General features: G+C 35.6%; 2 protein-coding genes across 12 annotated transcripts in view; both read left to right on the top strand.

Moving 5' to 3' along the window:
• The window catches only part of LOC139121785 (ADAMTS-like protein 1), a 116893-nt gene extending 101135 nt beyond the window's left edge, over positions 1–15758 (top strand). For 10 of the 11 annotated variants that reach the window (XM_070686937.1, XM_070686936.1, XM_070686942.1 and 7 more), the window contains 13 exons: positions 1294–1441; positions 2318–2372; positions 2907–3229; positions 3623–3752; positions 4260–4470; positions 5509–5691; positions 6643–6796; positions 7147–7485; positions 7961–8003; positions 8683–8893; positions 9449–9628; positions 10350–10500; positions 11024–15758. In XM_070686937.1, coding sequence (XP_070543038.1) covers positions 1294–1441; positions 2318–2372; positions 2907–3229; positions 3623–3752; positions 4260–4470; positions 5509–5691; positions 6643–6796; positions 7147–7485; positions 7961–8003; positions 8683–8893; positions 9449–9628; positions 10350–10500; positions 11024–11139 — 2244 coding nt within the window. In that variant the 3' untranslated portion in view covers positions 11140–15758. The remainder of the gene's footprint in view (positions 1–1293; positions 1442–2317; positions 2373–2906; positions 3230–3622; positions 3753–4259; positions 4471–5508; positions 5692–6642; positions 6797–7146; positions 7486–7960; positions 8004–8682; positions 8894–9448; positions 9629–10349; positions 10501–11023) is intronic. The other variant, XM_070686943.1, reaches the window with a different exon arrangement.
• Positions 15759–17233: 1475 nt separating this feature from the next.
• The window catches only part of LOC139121787 (leucine-rich repeat protein SHOC-2-like), a 4951-nt gene continuing 1278 nt past the window's right edge, over positions 17234–20906 (top strand). Inside the window, exons 1-2 of the mRNA XM_070686946.1 lie at positions 17234–18076; positions 20627–20906. The exon at positions 20627–20906 is cut by the window's right edge and continues 1278 nt beyond it. Of these exons, the coding sequence (XP_070543047.1) occupies positions 17345–18076; positions 20627–20821 (927 nt within the window). The 5' untranslated portion in view covers positions 17234–17344 and the 3' untranslated portion in view covers positions 20822–20906. The remainder of the gene's footprint in view (positions 18077–20626) is intronic.

The raw sequence follows: 20906 nt of genomic DNA on the forward strand, positions 1-20906 counted from the left end.
GACCTTTGACCTCAAATATACATATTTGTCCATGACTCAGTAACCACAAGTGCTACAACCTTCATAAATGGTATGATGGGACACCTTATGATGCCACATACTGTACCTCATTAATTATGCACATATCTAATTCTGAGCAAGCCAATAGAGCTGGATGTCTGATTTTTCGTATATAGGGATAACTATAGAATAGAAATTTTTTGATCAAATGTCATGTGACCTCTATGACCTTTTACCTAAAATATACGTTTTTGTCAATAAATAAGTAACCACAAGTGCTATGTCCTTTATATTTAGTAGGATGGGCGACCTTATGACAACACACGCTTTACCTCATTGATTATGCACATATCTAATTCTGGGCAAGCGAATCAAGCTAGATGTCTGATTTTTGGCATATAGGGATTAATTAGCAATATATTTTTTTTTCAAAATGTCACGTGACCTCGATGACTTTTACCTTGATTATATACATAACTCAGTAACCAAAAGTTCTATACCCTCCAATTTCGATAGGATATTAGACCTTAAGATGTCACATCTTGGACATCATTTATTATCCACATATGTATTTCTTGGCTGGCCAATACAGCTAGAGGTCTGATCTATTTCCCGATTTAGAACCATAACATAGACATGCCTCATGTGTTTCAAATTGGGAAAAACAACATAGACCTATGTGCCCATAGATCTTAACATATACACTCAAGTAATACTTCTTAAAGACCACATTTACCTGCCCCATCAAGACTAATACTCCCCTATTTCAAGTGGGGACTATGTCATTGTCAATGACTTTTTTTCCTTGTTATAACATTAAAACTTGAATTTCAGATAGAATGCGCACCGGGGACAAATGTTCGGACTCTCAATTTTATACTATTCTTTTCTGATCTACATTGGGGTTCATTTTAAAACTCTCGAAGTAAGAAAAAATTTTATTTTCCCCCATAGAGTGTACACAGGAATGGCAGCCATATTGAATTTTAAATATCAGTAAATGTTAAGTGATTTGTTTCTCCTGTAACAAATTTTGCACTGTGAGCCCCGATTTTTCTCCTTGATTTGGTAAGAGAATGGTAGAAAGTTTCATTAAGGAAGTTTGAACTCAAGTTAGTCTTTCAATTTCAAGGCACATACTACATTAAGTATATGTCCACATTGTGACCTAGTTAATCATCTCTGTTATCAATTTTACCATTCAGTAATTCATCTGTTAGCAGTCAACCATCACTTTGTATTTTTACCTGCATTGTATTATAATAAATAAAAAATACCCTGTTTCTATTGTAGTGTACAGCAACTTGTGGCAGTGGCACAAAGACTCGTAAAGTTCATTGCAGAGACATCCAGCGCAATGTGGTCAATGGATGTGACCCTGATGCAAAACCAGTGGAAGAAAAGGAGTGTGTTTCCAAGGTAGTGTGCATCAAAGAAAAAGGTACAAGGAATAGTTACGTTTCAAAACTTTAACACTTTATTGCAATTCTTTGATAGAAGTCATCGTATACTATGATGAAATACTGTTTCAAAATTCTCATCCTGCAATACATAGCTCATTATATTGCTATCTGTTGTACTACATGGAGCTATTCAATTCAGGGGATACAAGTGGCATGTTCCTTTCTTGAAGCATATGACTCTAGGCTGCTTTGATCATTAGAGGATAGGACTAATTTGGATGCATGTCTGTTTGAAGGAGCAAAATTTGTTCCTAAGTTTTAGGATTACATTGGACCTTTTTTCACATTTATGAAAATATAAAATTTGTTTGGTCAAAATCTTGAATGCAGTGAGGTGTCAGAATCAGTGGAGTCAATAAGTCATTGATAAGTTTTTTCCCAATGACAGGCTGACCTTCAAACAACTTTCATATATCTCAGCATCAGGTGCAGACTTTATTGATTTGGTACTCTGAGCCAATAACGTATATAGTCATCAACTGCATGTGAAAGATGAATAGCTATTGATATTTTCACAGTTTTTGGTTCCAAAAAACAAATATACAGGCACTTTCTTCTTCTTCAACAAAAAGTATGTTTGAATACAAAGTATAAACTATTGCGAGCAAAATGCATTATGTCAAGTATGCAGTTTTACTTATAAATTCTTGTCCACACCAATATTCACATGATACATTACTTTATATTATCCGTTCAGGCTCACAAAAGGGCTTATATGTTCTGAGAACAAAAGCAACACTGTGTTTTACCGGTCAAGTTCAAACTGAATCTTCTTTTATGTCCCAGGTTATGAAATATTAAAATACAAAACTGTAATGTGATTATTTGTCTCCATTTTTGTGTTTCCTCTACAGTCTTTGAAGCTGAAAAATCTGTTCAAGAATTCCATGCTGAATCCTTTGAGCCCAGGTAAGACTTTTTTGATTTGGCTGCTGTGTAATCTGGAAAGATCTGTACACTTCAGTGCCTGTTTTGCTTACCATTTTACCAGAAAAATATCAACAAAATTAACAGGTTTAGTCTGTGGTTGTGGTTGTGAAAAAAGCCAATATGAGATGCCATTTGTTAAATGTATTGGTGTCATTATTTTTCACAAGTTCAGTATCAATTGAGTTTCTCATACATTGACAGTTCATTGTAATTCATAAAATTTGAAAGAACCTCAAACATACTTTAAGGGGTTATTACTGCATTTATATTACAGTGAAACTTGTCCTTTCGGACACCTCTCAAATTAGGACATCTCTTTATTAAGGACAGATTTATCAAGCAAAAAGTTACACTTAGAAAAGAATTTTACCTGTCTATTACAGATACCTCTCTATTAAGGACACTTTCTGTTCCTGAAGGTGTCCTTAATAGAAAGGTTTCACTGTACACGTTTTGGCATCACATTTTAGTATTCTAGTTAATATTGTTTTAATGAAATCCCCATGATGCTAGGTTTTTCATTGGAGAGTGGAGTCCCTGCAGTGCTTCCTGCAATGGCACACAAACACGCAGTGTTATATGCCAGGTCCCCATAGAATTCACTGATATAGTCGCTGATGTACCGGATGACCAGTGTAAAGGGGAAAAGCCTGTAGAGCATCAAATGTGCAATATTGATACCTGCAGCAATGACGGTGAAGCAGATGATCTACCAGGCAACTCAGAGAGTGGCACTGTATATCCAATCCCCCCATCAAATAGCGTAGAAGAGTGGGTTCCTTCATTTGAGTGGAGGTACAATGGATACACTGATTGCAGTGCTTCATGCCTTGGAGGTGAGCAGAGCTAAAAGTATATAAAAAACTGACATAATATGATTAAGCTACAGATATGTGTGGAAAATGAAAAAAGTGCACCAACTTTCACTTTTTGAACTCTGGGTATATACACATCAAGGTTTATTTGGTAGTTATTTATCAGTCATGCATTACAAATGGAAAAGTAACAGAGAAATCTTATTTCCACACCATGAAAGTGAATTTAAAGTGTTGCAATAGGTTGATGTGTTATTAACAGTAACTTCTTTTGTGATATAAAAAGAAATTATTTTGACCATTTATACAACATAATCTGTTCACCTAGTTATGTCCCAGTAGTTGATATCATCATTCTTTGCCATGGTTTCAATTGTCTGTTCACTTACATAACTGTCATTCTATTTGATACAGGTGTCCAGACATCTATTACCGAATGTTACCATGCATCTGAAGATAGAGTTGTTGATGATTCATTCTGTGAACTTAGTGAAACTTTACCATTGGTTCAACAGTCATGTAATAACTTCCCATGTCCACCAAGGTTTGTAATTTCATGACTATGTTCATCATGTAATTTACATGGGATGTGACATTGTCATTTAAATGCATTTCAGTGTTCCTCAAGAATACCAGGCTTTATAGCCTTCATTATGGAAACAATTGGTTTATCTTATTTAAAGGAGCAGTCTTTGATCCCTGGTTCTCACATCAGTGGTGATTGACACTGACTGTTTATGTGATTTTAGTCCTCTGTTCTCCCTTGAAAGTTGTGCACAGTTAGAAATTTGGCTCAAAGATAAACCTGATAAAGAACCACCCATTTAAGAAGAAAGAAATATAAATGCCTTTGTAAATTTATTTTAGGTGATGTAAAATGCAGGATTGAAGATATATGCTTTGGCTCCACTGTCAATTAGTGACAAAAGAGAAAAAGTGAATTCATTTGTCATGGCAAATGTTAACTTTCATACAGACAGTATGCGATCCAGTTTAGGGAACTTGGTTAATGTTATGTTCCTGAAGTTTGTATCTCTCTGTCTATTGTTAGGTGGAGTATTAGAGGATATAGTCCATGCAGTGTTGGGTGTGGTGGTGGGATACAGCACCCACTGGTTGAGTGCATTGAAGAGTTAGCTGCAGGGAGTGGAAATACTATCATACTGCGAGAAGAGTGGTGCACAGGACCCAAACCAAATATTACAAAGCCATGTAATTTTGTAGATTGTCCACCAGCATGGAAAACAACAGAATGGTCACAGGTAAACAACATATTGTGTACGTCAAGACACCTTAAGTAATACACAGATCAGTAAATGAGCATCGAATTGAACTTTGCTGCAGAATTTGACCGTCTCAAATTAAGCTTAATTTCTAAAGAAAAATTTCAAAATTTGTATGTGTAGAATATGATGTGATTATTAGCATATGTGCAATGGATTTCATTTTCCTGAAAGTTAGTCATTCAAATCATAATTTAGTAAAATACAGTATAGTAAATGGGACTATTTCTCAAAATTGTGAATGAATACTTGTAAGGTAATGGACTTATTAAGGTAGTATACTATACGGGAAGGCTCCATTAACTTAGGAATACCCTACTTCCCTATGAGGATCAATTTCACAGACCTGCCTTTCCTACAATGGCACTACAATGGCACCAGCTGGATTAGATAGACATAACAATGGAACATTCACACCTTGAGGGATTAAAAGTCTTCTGTTTGTCACCCGAGTTGGTCAGGCAAGGACTCTGGTTTCAGGTACCATGCAAGTTAATGCAGTCTTCCCCTAATGGTATGCGCCTCGAAAGTGAAAGACTTAAACTTTTGCTCAAACTTTCCTCAATGAAACTTTCAACCATTCTCTTACCAAATCAATAATAAAAATCGGGGGTCACCGTGCAAAGTTTTGAACTAGCGAAACAAATTGCCAAATATTTTGCAATATTTGAAATTCAAAATGGCCACCATTCCTGTATTAACTCAATGGGGAAAAATTAAATTTTGGATTTTCGAAAAACAAAGACAGTGAAAGTTTTTTCTTCTCAAAGAGCTCTAAAATGAGCCCCAATAAGTGGTAGATCAGAAGAGAATTGTAGAAATTTGAGAGGCTGACTCTCTGTCCCCAAGGCACGTTCTACCCTAATAAAAGTCATTATTCTTCATAGAATTCCTTTGAGAAACAGCATTATAGAATTGAATTAGAAATTCAATCATTAGTGTGGTGTTGCCAGGTTGTACAGTAAATGTTTTACGCATAATTTCAACTGGATGCAAATTTCTTTTCATCATTTACAGTGTTCCCAAAGTTGCAGTGGTGGCATACAGACGCGCACAGTAACATGTTCTCAAATGTTGGCCTTTGGTAACTACTTGGAGCTTCCAGAACCTTTCTGCATGGAGCCCAGACCGGCAGAAGAAAAGATTTGTAATGAACAAGATTGCGTCAATGCGGTGTGGGTATCACAGCCATGGTCTGAAGTAAGGATAAATTGATTTAATCAAGTTTCCAAATGTATTTCATAAAACTTTATAGCCATAAAGTGCACATGTAACAGACTTCTATTTCAATATTCTCAGTGTTTTTGCTAAGCTTTTGGTACCCTGTGATATTTGTGTGGTCCCCTGAGAGGATTGAATTGATATTTTCACGGGGACCCCATAAAATTTGCTGAGTACCAGCCTTAACAAAAACACTGATTCTGCATATCAGATATTAATTCTGCACATTTCAATGAATGTATGCTGTTCTGATAGGCCTGTTTTCACTTCAGTAGTACACAAATGGTTCAATTTGAACCCTCTGGAATCGAGCAATCAACATCGTAAGTTTCAGGAAAAGGGACATATAAACTTCTTATTGGCTCATGAATTATCGGTAAATCAGTTCTCCATGTTGGTAATGCGGATGTTCTCGATAGGCCTGTAATTGCTTGCTCCTGGTTAAATTTGAGAATGACTTTCATCTGAATATAGTCAGATCTGTGTCATCAAGAACTTTAAGGTGGAGAGGATAAACAAATATGAAATTAATAAAGGCAATGAATGATTAATGAAAAGAATGTATGTTAAGTTAGAACATCAAGAAATATCTCAATTTGATTCCAGGCCATCACAGATATGACTTGAGAGCAACATTGTGGAGCAAAGAGAAAACATTATTCAGAGCTTTCCATGCTACTTCCTTTACCTATTAGTGCAAGAAACACGGCATATTAGTATTAATTTATGCAAATTACATAAATGAGCATTGTTTCGTATTTAGATTTTATGCTAATGATTCTTTATCAATGTGGAATATTCATGTGCCCCAAATTTTGCATTGAATACAATTTACACCGAATGTACTTCAGAATTTTTATGATGGTAGGTACTGTATATACATGTATATCTTGTCCCAGACTCATCATTTTCTTCTTTCTGTTGCTGTAGTGTTCAGTGACATGCGGGGCAGGTTTACAGATACGTGCAGTGATCTGTATGACACAGTTACCATCAGGAGAACAGCAGTTTACCTTTCCAAGTGACTGTGATTCCCTACCTGAGCCACCACTGCTACAACCATGTGTTGGACCACCCTGCCCTGGTAATGTTTTATTAAATAGAAGTATTAAAATGCATGTATCATAAAAGTAACATCTGTGTATTTGCAGCTGATTTTGGAATTTGGTTGCTCCTGAACTTCAAAGATGAATAACTTCTTGCACTGTTTGTATTCTAAGATTCATTCCTAGAAATTATGACTGAGTTTTAGTGTTGCATTATTAAATTGACTCGACTAGTCCGCTGGTAATACATAATGATGTATGTCTCTCTGTTAACATTACTTATTCATGAATATTATGACTCTCAAAAGTTAGGTAGTGAAATTGTAAATTGCAAGGATACCGAAAGCTGTACTCTTCTCCATCAACTTATTTCAGTCCTTTTTTGCAGTTATTGAAGAATACCCTTCACCAAAGAAAGAGCCACTGATCATGGGAGATGCCAGTCACTTTGTTCAGGAGAAGTTCAGTACTAAGTTGATTTTTGCCGTAGGTGGAAGTGCAAGTGTCTTTCCCCATGTGCTGATCTTGCTAAAATGCCCCGTGAGGTGGTTCAAGAAATCGCAGATACGATGGCACAGAAATGACCAGGACATTGGTGAGAATGATGTCAAGGCGAAGGTTCTGAAAGACGGCAGATTGAAGATTTACAGCGTAGGTCCTGAAGATGTGGGATCATACACCTGTGTTGCTGGCACCGCATCTGAGGATTTTGAATTGTCAATTCAAGGTATTCAAAAGATTTTGATTCGCAAAAGCATTTGCAGATACTGTACTATAAATCTCAAAGTAGGCTAATTGTTGCTTTGTACCCATTTACTCCAAAGTCAAATCAATTGACTCAAAAAAACATTTCACTGACTTGGTTTTATGGATACATGAACATCATGAGAAACTACCCTGTCTATCCAGCTTTAATATGACAAATCGTTTAGTATGCAGCTTCCTGCAGTATACAGACCCAACTTCACAGGAATATTGAAAACAAAACTGGGGGAAACATGTTACATAAAAGTGTCCAAAACCTTTGAATGAGTATACTCATCCTGAGTTCATTCAATACTTATGTTGAAAAAATGTTAATTAAACCATGAATGAGCCTATATTTATTACAGAGATGATGCAGTGTACAATTCAAGTATAAGAAAGAGCTGGAGTATCTACAATGATAAGTAATGCTGTAAACTGTATCTTATTCATTTCAGATAAATCCCTTTCAGCTACTGTTGCAGAGTCCAACAGTCTTGGGTAAGTTTTTATGTGACACTTGGAGATTCTAAAGTTATATGCTTTGCATTGAAGTGTATTTGGTTGATCAGCTTCAAAACTAGTACTTATCAGTAATCAACATGTTCACTTTCATTAGAATGTGCCCCTTGGACAGATATTGAAACTTCTAAATTTTTTATACTTTGCTAATCTACTGCTCATGTACACTGCTTTTGAAGCCTGAGGAGGAAATGATCAAAACCTCTACAAGAAAAGTTTGAAAGTGTATAGTGTCAGATGCCAGCTATTGAATAATATTTACACATGATATCATGAAATTAAGGGTATGAAAAATGGTTCTTTTACCAATATACAACATTAGTGAGTGACATGTACTGGTATTGGTGTTGGGTAATTTTTGCTGTGGTTTTGAACTGGCGTTTATAGTGTTTTATGTCACAAAATTCTCATTTCATGTTCACCAAAGTAAATGTGAATGTAGCATTCACTAATTAAACGAAGCCTAAAAGTAATTCCCTCCCCCGAACAATTTTGCTTTTGAACTTTGGTTACAAGCTATGACAGTCTGTAACACCTTCACAATTATTAATCACCCTTGTGCAGAAAGTGCACTTTTTTGACAGTGTAGATACAGAATGTTATGTAGATTACAGCTGAAAAATCTGAAAGTCTGACAAATATCAAACTCTTTTCAAAGGTGGGCAGTAGGCAAGTGGAGTGAGTGCTCTGAAAGTTGTGGTGATGGTGGTATTCAGATTCGTAAAGTTCACTGTGAAGCCCTGATGAGTGACACCAACACCACCAAAGAAGTGCAAGAGGAATTCTGTCAGTTTATTGAAATGCCCATGGTAATGCAACCTTGCTTTCAACAACCCTGTCCACTATGGAATACTGGAGACTGGTCCCCTGTAAGTAGATTTCCATCATATCCGAAAGTACAAATTATAGATTTTGAGTTTTCTTGATTTTTCTGCTAAATATGACATATTTGGGACTTGGTCAGAAATTATCAAGTGAAAGTTCCATACTATTTGAAATAAGGATGGTTCATCACCAAATGTATCATTTACTTTGTTAACATAATATTTTTTCTAACAATTAAAAGTGCTTCTATAGCAGGTTGGTATGTTGTCCATGCCATAAAAATATACAGGGTTTTAAGTCCCTGAAAATGATATAAAGTCCAGGAAATGGATAAAACATCCACAATTTTAAAAAATCACAAAATGATTGGTCATGATGATAAAAATAATATGTAACATGATTTTAAAAATGATATATCATAAAGGATACCTGAACAATTATATTTATGACCTTGAAAAGTCCTTGAAAATCCTTGACTTTGAATGTATGGACCCTGCCAGCAGGCCATATCAGGAGGCTTCTTGTACTCAAATTTCTGTCGCGAAAACCTTCAGGGACACATCACCTACAAAATTTAATTCATTTTTTGACATGTGTAGTGCAACACGAGGTGTGTTGAGCAGTTCACAGCTATACAGAGGAGATCAGTACACTGCACACTGCCAGATGGATCACGAGTACCCAAGAAACATTGTAACAAGCGTGAGAAACCTGTAGCCAGACAGGAGTGCCACACCGACAACTGTGAGGCAGTGTGGCGCCCCTCAAAATGGATGAAGGTAAGTGATTGACATCATATAGATCTTAGATTAAGATTTCCCTTGCTTCATATCTAAAGCTATTAGGAACATTTGGCTATTGTTCCCCTAACCCCTAACCCCTTCAATTTCTCAGTAAAGTGCTCTGCATCTGTTAACCATCCGTCATAACAAAAATTATGAACAAGCACGGTTGTAGCACTCAAACCCTGAATAAGTTGCCTTTTAGTGTGTGTATTGAGAGTTGTTAAAACAATTTTAGGTTTCTGTGTACATCTACGTACAAAGCACTACTTTCCCAAGAGATGTGCGAGCAATCTTGAAATTTTCTTACGCCTTTAAAATCCTGATCTTGAATTCTGACTTTTTGAAACAAACCAATATATTGTATTACTCACCAATTTAAGTTTCCTGAGCAGGGAAAATGCAAAAGAAATGTCTTTTCTCGTATTCTAAGTAGTGAAATGAGGGGTATAGTTCCCATTACATAGACAAAACTAAACAATGTGAAATTAAAACAAGTCCTCTGATCAAGTGAGTACAAGGAAACAAACTTACCAGGGCTCATGGTCCAGAAATATATTAGGACACAAGCAAAGTGAATTTCAGATGATTCAAGGGTTACAGATAACACAGATGGTAAAAGGTGTTCTAATAGCCATGTACAAATTCAAAGTGCATCATAGTGCAAGTGTTGCCCTGTGTCATCTGACCCGGCATCTCAAACATTCTTTATTTTCAGTGTTCACAGTCCTGTGGAGATTCTGGCACACAGACTCGAACACTTGGCTGTGTGTACAAAGGCAGAAAGCAACCTGCAGATGTCAAGTACTGTCGTGAAAAGGAAAAACCAGAGCTTGTACGAGCCTGCAATAGGATAGAGTGTTCAGCGAGTATGTACATGTTCTGGAAACTATAAAGATCCGTACCACGGGACTTTATTTCAGAGATTTTTTCTGCTTCATGAAAGATTGACGGGGCTAAAGAATAACTGAACACACTCTCTTCTACTTTTTATTCCACCTACTTTTTCCATTTCCAAGTTACATTTTTAGTGAACATTTGGTGTATTCTGTTTCACTTTTATCTCCTACCCAAATCACATAGTACAGTATGTCTATTTAGAGGAAGTCACTTAAAAATGTCTTATGTATTCAATAGTTTTCCTGTCACCATTTAGAAAAAAAAACCTGTCAATTAAGTGATGAGAAAGGTGGACAAACTTTTGTGTCTCTCCCCACAAGCAAACTTGATTGGCTCTGTTAGTTTGCGTCATGATATTTTTACTCTTGCGCTAGGAACTTAGCTAGTAATTTAGAAGGACAGACAGATTTAACCCCAAACTGGTTGAATTATGGATATTTTATTCATAATTGCTTGATATTCATAGCTTACTAGGTTACTTTACCTTTTCAGATTCCTGTGTTGATGCATGGACTTACTGTACAATGGCCAAGAGACTGAACATGTGCCAGCTGAAAAATTACCAAGAACAGTGTTGCCTGTCATGTAGGCAGAAAGATCAAAGATGAAAACAACAAAAGTATTTCAAGTTACACTGAGCATGCTCAGTAGACGTCATGGGACTTTAAAATTATCATGGGTTGTACAGAAAAAGAACATCTTGCTAATTAGACGTAGGTCTATGAAAGACCCACTTAAACCAAAGCATCAAATATATACACAGCTAGGATCATTAAAAAACAGTGTGATTTTCACCCAGACTCATTTTCAGAATACACCATGGTTTGCATTAGGCAGCCTATTAAAGATTGTCCCTGGTGGACATCCATTTCCCAAGATCCCACTTGATATTTATTTCCCATGATCTGCAAAGAAAACTAACATTTTACATGACCCCTTCAAGTCCCAGCATCTGACTTTGAATGCAAGTCGAAATAAAGTCAGAGCTTTGAAGTAGTAAGCATGAACCCTTTCACCCCTGTTAGTCAGTATTTGGTTTCAACCTCAAAAATGGAATACGCCAAAGCTGGGGAAGTGAGAGGGTTAAAACTCTGCTGCTGCAGCAGTATGACTAGATACCTATAGGCACACTAGAAGTCTATTCTTCCCAGTGTTTTTAGTCCTATACTTTGTTCTAACAGTTTGCGACATGTCCTTTGCGACCCACTTTTGACAAAGGATTCTGATCAATGCTTATTCATACCTTGATGTGTGTGACCGAGAACTGCATAGCAGATTTGACAAAATAACAAGATTTCTAACTCCAAGCGACAAGTGTTAAAAGCATTATATTTTACTATAGTTGCTGTGGGTTTTATTCACTTTTTGTGTTTTGACAAGAAATTCTAAATTTCTTCTGAGTTCACCTTCTGTATTTGGTATATCAGATATAGGAAACCCCCCCCCCCCACACACACACACACACTCACAGAGTTGTCAGAGTTATAGAAAAGGAAAACTTGCTACAGTTTTCACACTTTCCCATAGAGAATAATGCCATAGACAAAATTTCAGTCAGAAATTTGCAATTTCAGAAGAATGGATTGATGTAGAGAAGGAAATAATTGTAGTCATGTGAATTACTCTTTTATTGTGACTGAAAAATGATGATATCACATACTTACACAATACTTTGCATGTTGTTCAGAACTGATTATCCAATAATATTACTTCTTTCCCATAATTCATTGCTTGTCATATCACATGACCTAGATATGTCATGCAGTCACAAATTAGAGTTCACTCACATAGGTGGCATCAAGTATCCTCTCATGAAATTTCACATCCACTAATCATAGCTTATTAAACCATTTCGATGCAATGCATATCCAAAATTCTCAAATCACGAACAAATTCTTGCAGTCTCACATATTATCTATATCCAACATCATTCAGTATTTCAATCATTCATTCTTTAGTTCAGTATGAAAATTACAGTTCAGTTGATGTACCGCAATATTCTACAGTGTACATTGTAGTATCTGTTATTCAGTTACCTTTTCTTGTGAGTTGTGTCAATATCATCCATCTGCTCATAAGAGAAAGATATCATTTTTGAGGTACCGGTGTTTCTCGTTGATAAAACCACTAAGATTTGTTGTCAAAACTTACCTCTAAATGTAGGATTACTTTGCGTATGTCAGCCTAAAAAGCATGAATATGAACATACTAGTCGCTATGCTGTGATGGGCAATGTATACATTGTTACCACAATTCAAATGTTGGAAGTCTCAGTAGAACTTGGGCTGCTGTAAGAGATTTTAAAAGACAAATACAAGTAACCAAACGTTTTGTCTGCAAAGTTGATATCAGTAATACAACTAGTGTAGTACATTAAAATTTTCAAGATTTTGCAACTCTAACGTATGTTGCAACCAAAATACATCGCCCCCCACACTCAAGAAAGAGAAAAGTTGTTTTTTTCAACATTTGTTTATAATTGTTTTTATATTGCAAAATTTTCTTTAAAGTTCATCAATGTCAAGATGTATATATACAATATGCCATACCCATTTGAAATATAAGTATTCAATGCAGGAATTAATGAATCCTGCATCATGAAGTTAATTTTGATCTATGTTGAATCTGTACTGCCATATATGTATTATCTGTATTTTACTACATTTCACCCACAAGCCATCTGAACTAATTTGTCAAGCCCTAGCTCGATGTACATGTACATGTATAGAAAATGTGTGTATAGCATTACAGAACGGGTAAGGTATTACTATGCGGTCTTTATTTCTTAATAACAAATATTGTAACTGTATAGAAGTATCCTGCAACAGAGGCTTTTCACAAGTTTGATTTATTTTCCTTACTTCTGATTCTGAAATGTTGATCTTTTTTCAACAGAAGACTTTAATGCAAAGTTTGATGTATTCAAATCTGTTCCTAAAGAAACAAAGTAGTCTGTCAAAAGTTTTTCTAAATTATGTGAATGTTGTTGCATTGTCAGGCAGAATCAACTTAACTGAAGAAGAATATCTGAAATTGAATGTATAGACTATTGATCAGAAAAAAAATGTTGTACAGATAGCATTGCTTGCTTTCATTTTGTATGGATGTGCATCTAGCAAATATTATTCAGCGAAAAATAGAATTATCCAAGAAAAATATCTTTTAGTGCATTCTCACCAGGCAGTGCCTGTAAAAGTTGCAATCACTGCAATTTGTTTTTGAAAACAATGATTTTGGTCCTGTGTTTTGATCGAATGACGCACTTTCAGTAGATAGAAGACAGTTTCCATAGAAATGAATTGAAACTTGTAAGAAAATATACCAACATCCTTCCACCTTTTCCTTGAATACTTTGTTTTAATGAGCCTTATACTCTAAGCAAAGTCTACCTAAGTGGCAGTGATGGAAAATGGGCTGAAATTTCTCATTTATAACATACAGATTTCAGATTTAACCTGTTTACCCCCAATTCAATGTAAACAGGTCCACAATCACCATTGATAACAATGGGTTTGGGCCAAACCATAGTGGTGGAAGGGTTAAAGATACAAAGGTAGAATGATATGAAATCTATTTCAATTGCAGTCAAGGGTAGGTTTATTGTCAGACAACTATACTATGTATAGAAAGAAGTTTTTTCCAAGATTCTAATCCTTTATCTGAGAAGGAAATGTATTGGTTATTTTGAAACTGCCAGCTGTATTTTGAAGTCACCCAAGATTTGTTTGTGGAGACAACATTGACTTTTACCGTTGGCATCCATGCCTGTATGAACATAGTGTTCCCTGGATTTAAAGCGTCATGTTTAAAGACAACTTCATTACAAAAAGAATGTCACAAAAAGAATGTTGAAAATTGACATCAGCTTTAGACGGCGCCCCCCCCCCCCCCCATTCTACCCCAACTTATGATACTAATTTTACATGTAATTGTTGCTGCCTAGCAGCCAAAGTCCCCCACGTTTCCAGCAATCATTACATCATGTGCTTTGCGTAGCCAAAATTATAGTAAGGTATACTAGTTACCAAATTTAGAAAAAGTTTTGACAAGTACTATTGAAACCTATTACAAAGTACAAAAAGTCCATTTACCTCTGGCAAAAAAGATGCATTTGAAATGTTCAAAATGGTTACCTTGCATCTTATGAAAGCATTTTGACATACACAATACAATGCATGTAGACTCCCAAATGATGTAAATCATTGCCATGTGTAAATAGAGGGGTGTAGCTATCAAGAATTATGGTAAATTGTGTCATTTGAGGAATTTCTGTTCTGTGATAAAATCATGAAAGGTAAATATTAAAAAATGTGTCTTATTCCATTAAGACAGCTCAGTGGTATATGATTCTTTACTTGAATATTGTATGATTAACTTTGAAAAATGACAAATCTCTACAACTTTTTACCTGGTGTAACTTTATGGATGCTACATGCTCCTTGCTTGTTTTCCATATTTCATGGAGGCACCAAAACTTCCCACATACCCTAGTTTTATTGTCAAATTGTCACTTTCTTGCTTCAGTCATGCAAATATCTTCAGTCCAGCTGATTGTACATACTTTACCCTATAAATTTAATCAAAAGTCAGTTTGAGTCACTGTTATAAAGTTGAGTGCAAACCAAAAATATATTAGAATTATGTCGTATTCATGTCAGAAGAAAGAAATGTAACCTGCCATTCCCTCTATTGCCTGTATAAATAGAATTTTCCTTTTTGTTCAGTATGAGCAGAAATGCCATACTACAGAGACAATAGGAGCTTGCTGGGTTGAAAATGAAACACAACGAACATTTACATTTTATAGAAGTGGTGCTTGCACTTTTGAATGTAGTGACCTGTGCCCCTCCCAGCCTAAGGCTATGGTTCAGTCTCACTTTTGACAATGCTTGGACTGAACCATTTCTTCTGTAAGAGGGTCCCATCAGGTTAATGTATAAAAGAGGTGGAACAAAAGAGCTATGTGTAAAAAGACCTTAATTTTCTTTGTTTTCAGTCTAAATAGGTGGAATATTTGTAGTTTCCACTTATTGCCAATGTCTAGTCTTGTTATTTATTCTGCACTTCATTATGTAGAGATGATATGTATTTTAAAAAATTGTATAAAGCTTGTCTAACATACATATTGTCAGCAATTAAAAGTAAAACTTTTTTCATGAGCTGTTGTTATACATACTTGATTTATTTTCAAGTCCAGCATCAAAATAAAATTTCTTGCAAAACTCAACCTTTGTTTTGATTTCTCTAGCATTACCTCTTTCAATACATTTAAGTATGCTAATCCAATGTTTGTAAAAGCAATATGGAAACTCGGCTTCCCTCTTCAGAAGCTCATATAAATCAAAACAGTACAGTTCCCAGAGTTTTGAATATGCATGTAAGTTCGGAAACAGGAAAATGGTTTTGGGAAATGTTAAACCATTTCTGTCTTGTATGATTACATTGATACGCCAAGTGAAACCCTAGTAACACGTACAGTAACTCAAAATTTGACTGAAATGATTCATAACTGAAGATTTGTTGGTTGGTCAACTTACCACATCATCTGAAGATGACATTGAATTCCATGCATATCCATACTCTATGCATGAGTTAGCGTGAAAGAAAAACAACAACTGACGTACAAGTTAGTCCACCCAACGCAACATTGTGTTTGTTTTCAAAATAATATTAGTTGGAACACTCATAGATTTATATCAATATTCATATTATTGAGGTTTTGATATTAAAATAGTTTTCATATGATATTGTCTATAATTTTATATGCACAATGTGAGGTGTTACATCCATACCTCCTAGCTGTCATCTGAAACAAAGAGCTAGGCAGTTTGCATGCACATGGTGGCTATTGTAAAATATCAACCGTTTTAGGAGAGTATCTCTTTGCCAATTACACTTGAAATTGTCCTACAGTTTTCTCAGAGATCCTTTGAATTCTATCCATTTCAAAATAGCCTTCCATTGCATTTATAACAAGATTCATTTGTGACAGAATGAGTATGTAAACTCAACACTTTTCACTTCATTTTAAATTCCCTGCCTTTGTCAAAAACTGGTAATATCTAGAGAGATAAACAATGAGTGAGGGTAGTAGATTTTGAGATTTCTCTGAGGAAAATTGGCATATTTGAAGGGGAAAAATCAGCAAGTGGGGATGGGTGATTTTTATGCCCTTGAAATGTGAAGACGATGGTTTCAGCAGCAGATATCAGTTGAAAGTTCAGTGAAATGTTGGCGCCTCTTATATAAACTGTGAATTAGCAAAGTTTTAAAACTAAATCGGTTTTCCAAAAAGGCCTCTGAATGCATTGCAGAAAAAAGGGTTATTCCTCAGATCTTGCACTCATATAACTGATCAGTAATAAGCAAAATTCATTTGCAATGACCAAACTGATTCTAGCCTCTCAAAGCCTGTCATGCCAGCTATTGAAGCCAACCATACAGTCACAAAAATATTTTTCACGCATCAGCTAGCGTTCAATGTGATGCCACCTGCTGTGTATTGTTTTGCTCTAATTGTGCTGATATGGGTTATCATGAAAAGGATCATGATTACATTCTCATAACTTGGAGATGGAGAATAATTTACCATTTTCAGGAAAAGAATGGCAGATGCTCACGTCTTTGCACTCCATGTCATAGTGCACGTAACCAGTAAGACGGGGAGCTAACAAACAATATTAACCGAGTTAGGTAGTTCAATATGGCGTGGCCCATCACTGAGTGAAACCATAGCAATACACGGACGCTGTTCTTCATATTTTTCACCTTTTCGATCATGTGCCCGCCGTGAATAAGTCACCACATGTCACCATGAGCCTCATGGAATTAGAGGAACTCATTAAAGAGGCAAGTGGAAAGAATCAGGACACCCTAAACCTCAGTCATCGCGGGTTGACGGTTCTACCCACTACTGTCCAAAAGCTGGTTTTCTTGAAGCGGCTTCTGTTGAACGACAACAAACTGCTGATGCCACCCACAGAGCTTGTCGACCTAGAGAACCTGCAAGTACTAACCCTCGACAATAACAATTTAACTGTTTTGCCGTCAGGCCTTGGTCGCTTACAGAACCTTACGTACCTGAGTCTCAGTCATAACAAGCTTGGCTTCCTGCCACCGGAGATAGGATACCTGACGAACCTTGTCCAACTCTGGATTGTTGACGTGGGCTTGATGAGTCTGCCTTCGGAGATGGGACACCTGCAAAACCTCCAGAAACTCGGGGCTCGAGACAACTCAATATCTATAATTCCGGATGAAATGCAAAATATGCGTAGCCTGAAGTGGCTGAGTTTGGCTAGAAACGAACTGGCTGAGCTACCCAGGTCCTTTGGCAGGTTGCCCAGTGTGACCTACATAGACCTGAGCCACAACAGGTTCCCGGCCATACCTGAAATATTGACTGAAATTCAGACTCTTGCATCACTGGTTATAAAAGCCAATTATATTACAGCTCTTCCCGATGATCTCCTCCTTGGCCTTTCCCGCCTTACGAAGTTAGACCTTCGGGACAATGCCATGACTGAAAGACCCCCTCACTGGAAGGTAAGTTACTCCTGTGTATGTATACGTATATATATGTATACTGGTATATGTTCCTGATGTTGCACAGCCTTTATATATAGCCCTAAGTAAACTGCAAAGAGAAAAGTGATGACATGTAGCTAGAAAGAAAGAAACCTTTTTTTTTCCGCTGGAATGTGTCTTTCTTTGATCTTTTAGTAAATTTCCTTTCTCTATTTACATCGTTCACATGACTCCTAGAAAATCATTTTGTCAGTTATTCCTTCTTTCTAAATGTTTGCTTTGCACTGGTAAAGTGACTTTGTTCTAATGAGAACCAAAGTGCACATTGCATACACTTTGTTACTACACTGATTCCTGTAACAAAACTGGGTTAAAGGAACAAACCATCAACCATTTCAAATTATTTCAGTTGTTACATTGTGTATGTTATTCTGTGTTCTGTTCAAAACATGTTGAATTATCAATCATTTGAGCTCTACTCACACCTTGCATATACACGTAATATGTAAATATGTTGATCACATAATACAATAAATTTGTCAACAAAGCATTTGTTGTATAATGCAAGCAGGGAGGTAGAAGAGATCTGACGACTGACAAGTTAGCATGTTTCAGTGAGAAGAACAACTTGAATAGATGCTCACATGAATCAAAACTAACCAAAATGATTCGTTAAGATTGAGACTTTGTCCCTTTAAGGTAATATGAAAGAAAATATTTTTTTAACAAAATAAACTGGCATTTTGCAAAGTATATGATGAAACCTTTCAACTAAGAATGTTGACAGTGCTACACTTAACAGATATCACAGTCAGACTGAAAAACAATAATTTAGCCACTTTCAGTCAAATTTTCAAATGAAGAATAGATGATAAATACTTTGCCTGGGTCATATACTAGTACTTGTGGGATAAAAAGCAATCACCTTTGTAAATGTTTGCATGTTTGTCCTGTCAGCTGCCCTGTTAATCTCATTTCTGAAACCGTAAATAGGGCTTATTCATTATGGTGTCACAATTCCATATTTACAGTGAAAACACAGATATTTGTCCAACTTTCTTTAGGAGACTTGGTGATTCAGCGGAAGAGTATCGCTTCAGTCATGGAAACTATAAAGACCCAATGTCAATGGATCCAACCACAAACTGTGGAAATAAAAACACAAAAAAATGTGTGAATATTTAATAACACTGTTGTCATGGTGACAGACATGCAGATTCATACCAGACAGATTCTATTTGTTATTTGTGTCATTGAGAGTCCGCAGCGGGCAGGCAAACTTTGAAGCAACTTTAATAAATGTGTTATACAATAGAATAGTGATCCCAGGTACTTACCCATCTCATCACCAAATTTACTCAAAAATTGGCTGTAGAAATGAGAATAAAATAGTGAATTTACAATTTCAAGAATGTTGAAAGCATGGTAGAGAGACTTGAGTTTGTTTCAAGGTCCATTATCTGTAGCTTGTAATGTTTATATCAAGTGTTTGTTCTCAGTGTAAAACACAGATTATTGTTCTACTTCCAAACTCGTGACAAAATGCCCAGTGTTCAGCTTATGGCAATATTTAAGAAGTGGTGAGGTCATACCCATCATAGACAGATCACACAGAGGCCCCGTGATGGCAGCACTCATTGCTGAATGTTGCTGACAGCTTATCAAGACAGCTTTTATGTGTGTTATGTCCAGTGTTCAATGACAACTGAATTATAGACTCAGCTAGAATTCATTTGAAATCTATAAACTTGCAAATTGTATACAATTTGTTGTGTTTTCAAGTCTGATACTTTGTGATTCTTTATTTAAGAAGAACCTTAAGAAAAAAATTAATTTTGTTTCATAGAAAAACAATGAACTGTTATAAAAGGTCACAGCGTTTTTTCCTGTAATATAGCTTGTCTTCATGGACGATCCAAATTAATGGGGCTGTGATTTGTGAATAAGGGAAAAGGAGACCAGACATTGACAACAATGGCATTGATTTTATAACGGCTGATCAGTATTGATTCTCTCTTGTAGAGACTTATTTTTAAGTGGTCATGATATTTAGCTGCTGAGACTCAGAAAATTTGTCTAAAATGAGAATTTTAATTATTAAATATGTATGAAGAAGACTGCACATATTTGCAATAAGTATTCTTAGAAAGAAATATATATATATAAATATAATAACATCGAATAACATCAATAACTGTTATATGTAATAACTTGAATTATATATATATATATATATATATATATATATATATATATATATTATATATATATTATATATATATATATATATATATATATATATATATATAAAACTATAGGAAATAAGGTGATCCCCAGTGGAGCCTAATTCATTATGGTGTCACAGTTCCATATTTAAAGTGCAAACCCAAGTTTCTTATATATATATATATATATATATATATATATATATATATATATATATATATATATATATATATATATATATATATATATATATATATATATTTATATTTATATATATAAAAATTTATATTAAATAAAATTTTTGCAACAGTGCAATGTATGTTCTCATTGTTTTCCTTTCAGGGATTGGAATTTATCCTACTGGGACCGAGTCCATGTGAGGAAGCCGTGAAAACAACTTCAAGTGATGGATGGGACAGTGACGATGAAGATGATGAACTTGTCCTTGATGAAGACGACTCTGAATATGAAGAAGACTCCGTGGAAATGAGAAGGGGGCAGAAAGACACCAAAAAGGAAGATGACGTTGTCAGATGAATGGGAGAATTGATCAAGTATTATGTTGGATATCTGCCTTGACTCAACCGCAGAAAAGAACTATTTTTCAGTACAGAAAATAAAC

This window comes from Ptychodera flava, chromosome 21 (assembly GCF_041260155.1).
Source record: "Ptychodera flava strain L36383 chromosome 21, AS_Pfla_20210202, whole genome shotgun sequence".
NCBI lineage: Eukaryota > Metazoa > Hemichordata > Enteropneusta > Ptychoderidae > Ptychodera > Ptychodera flava.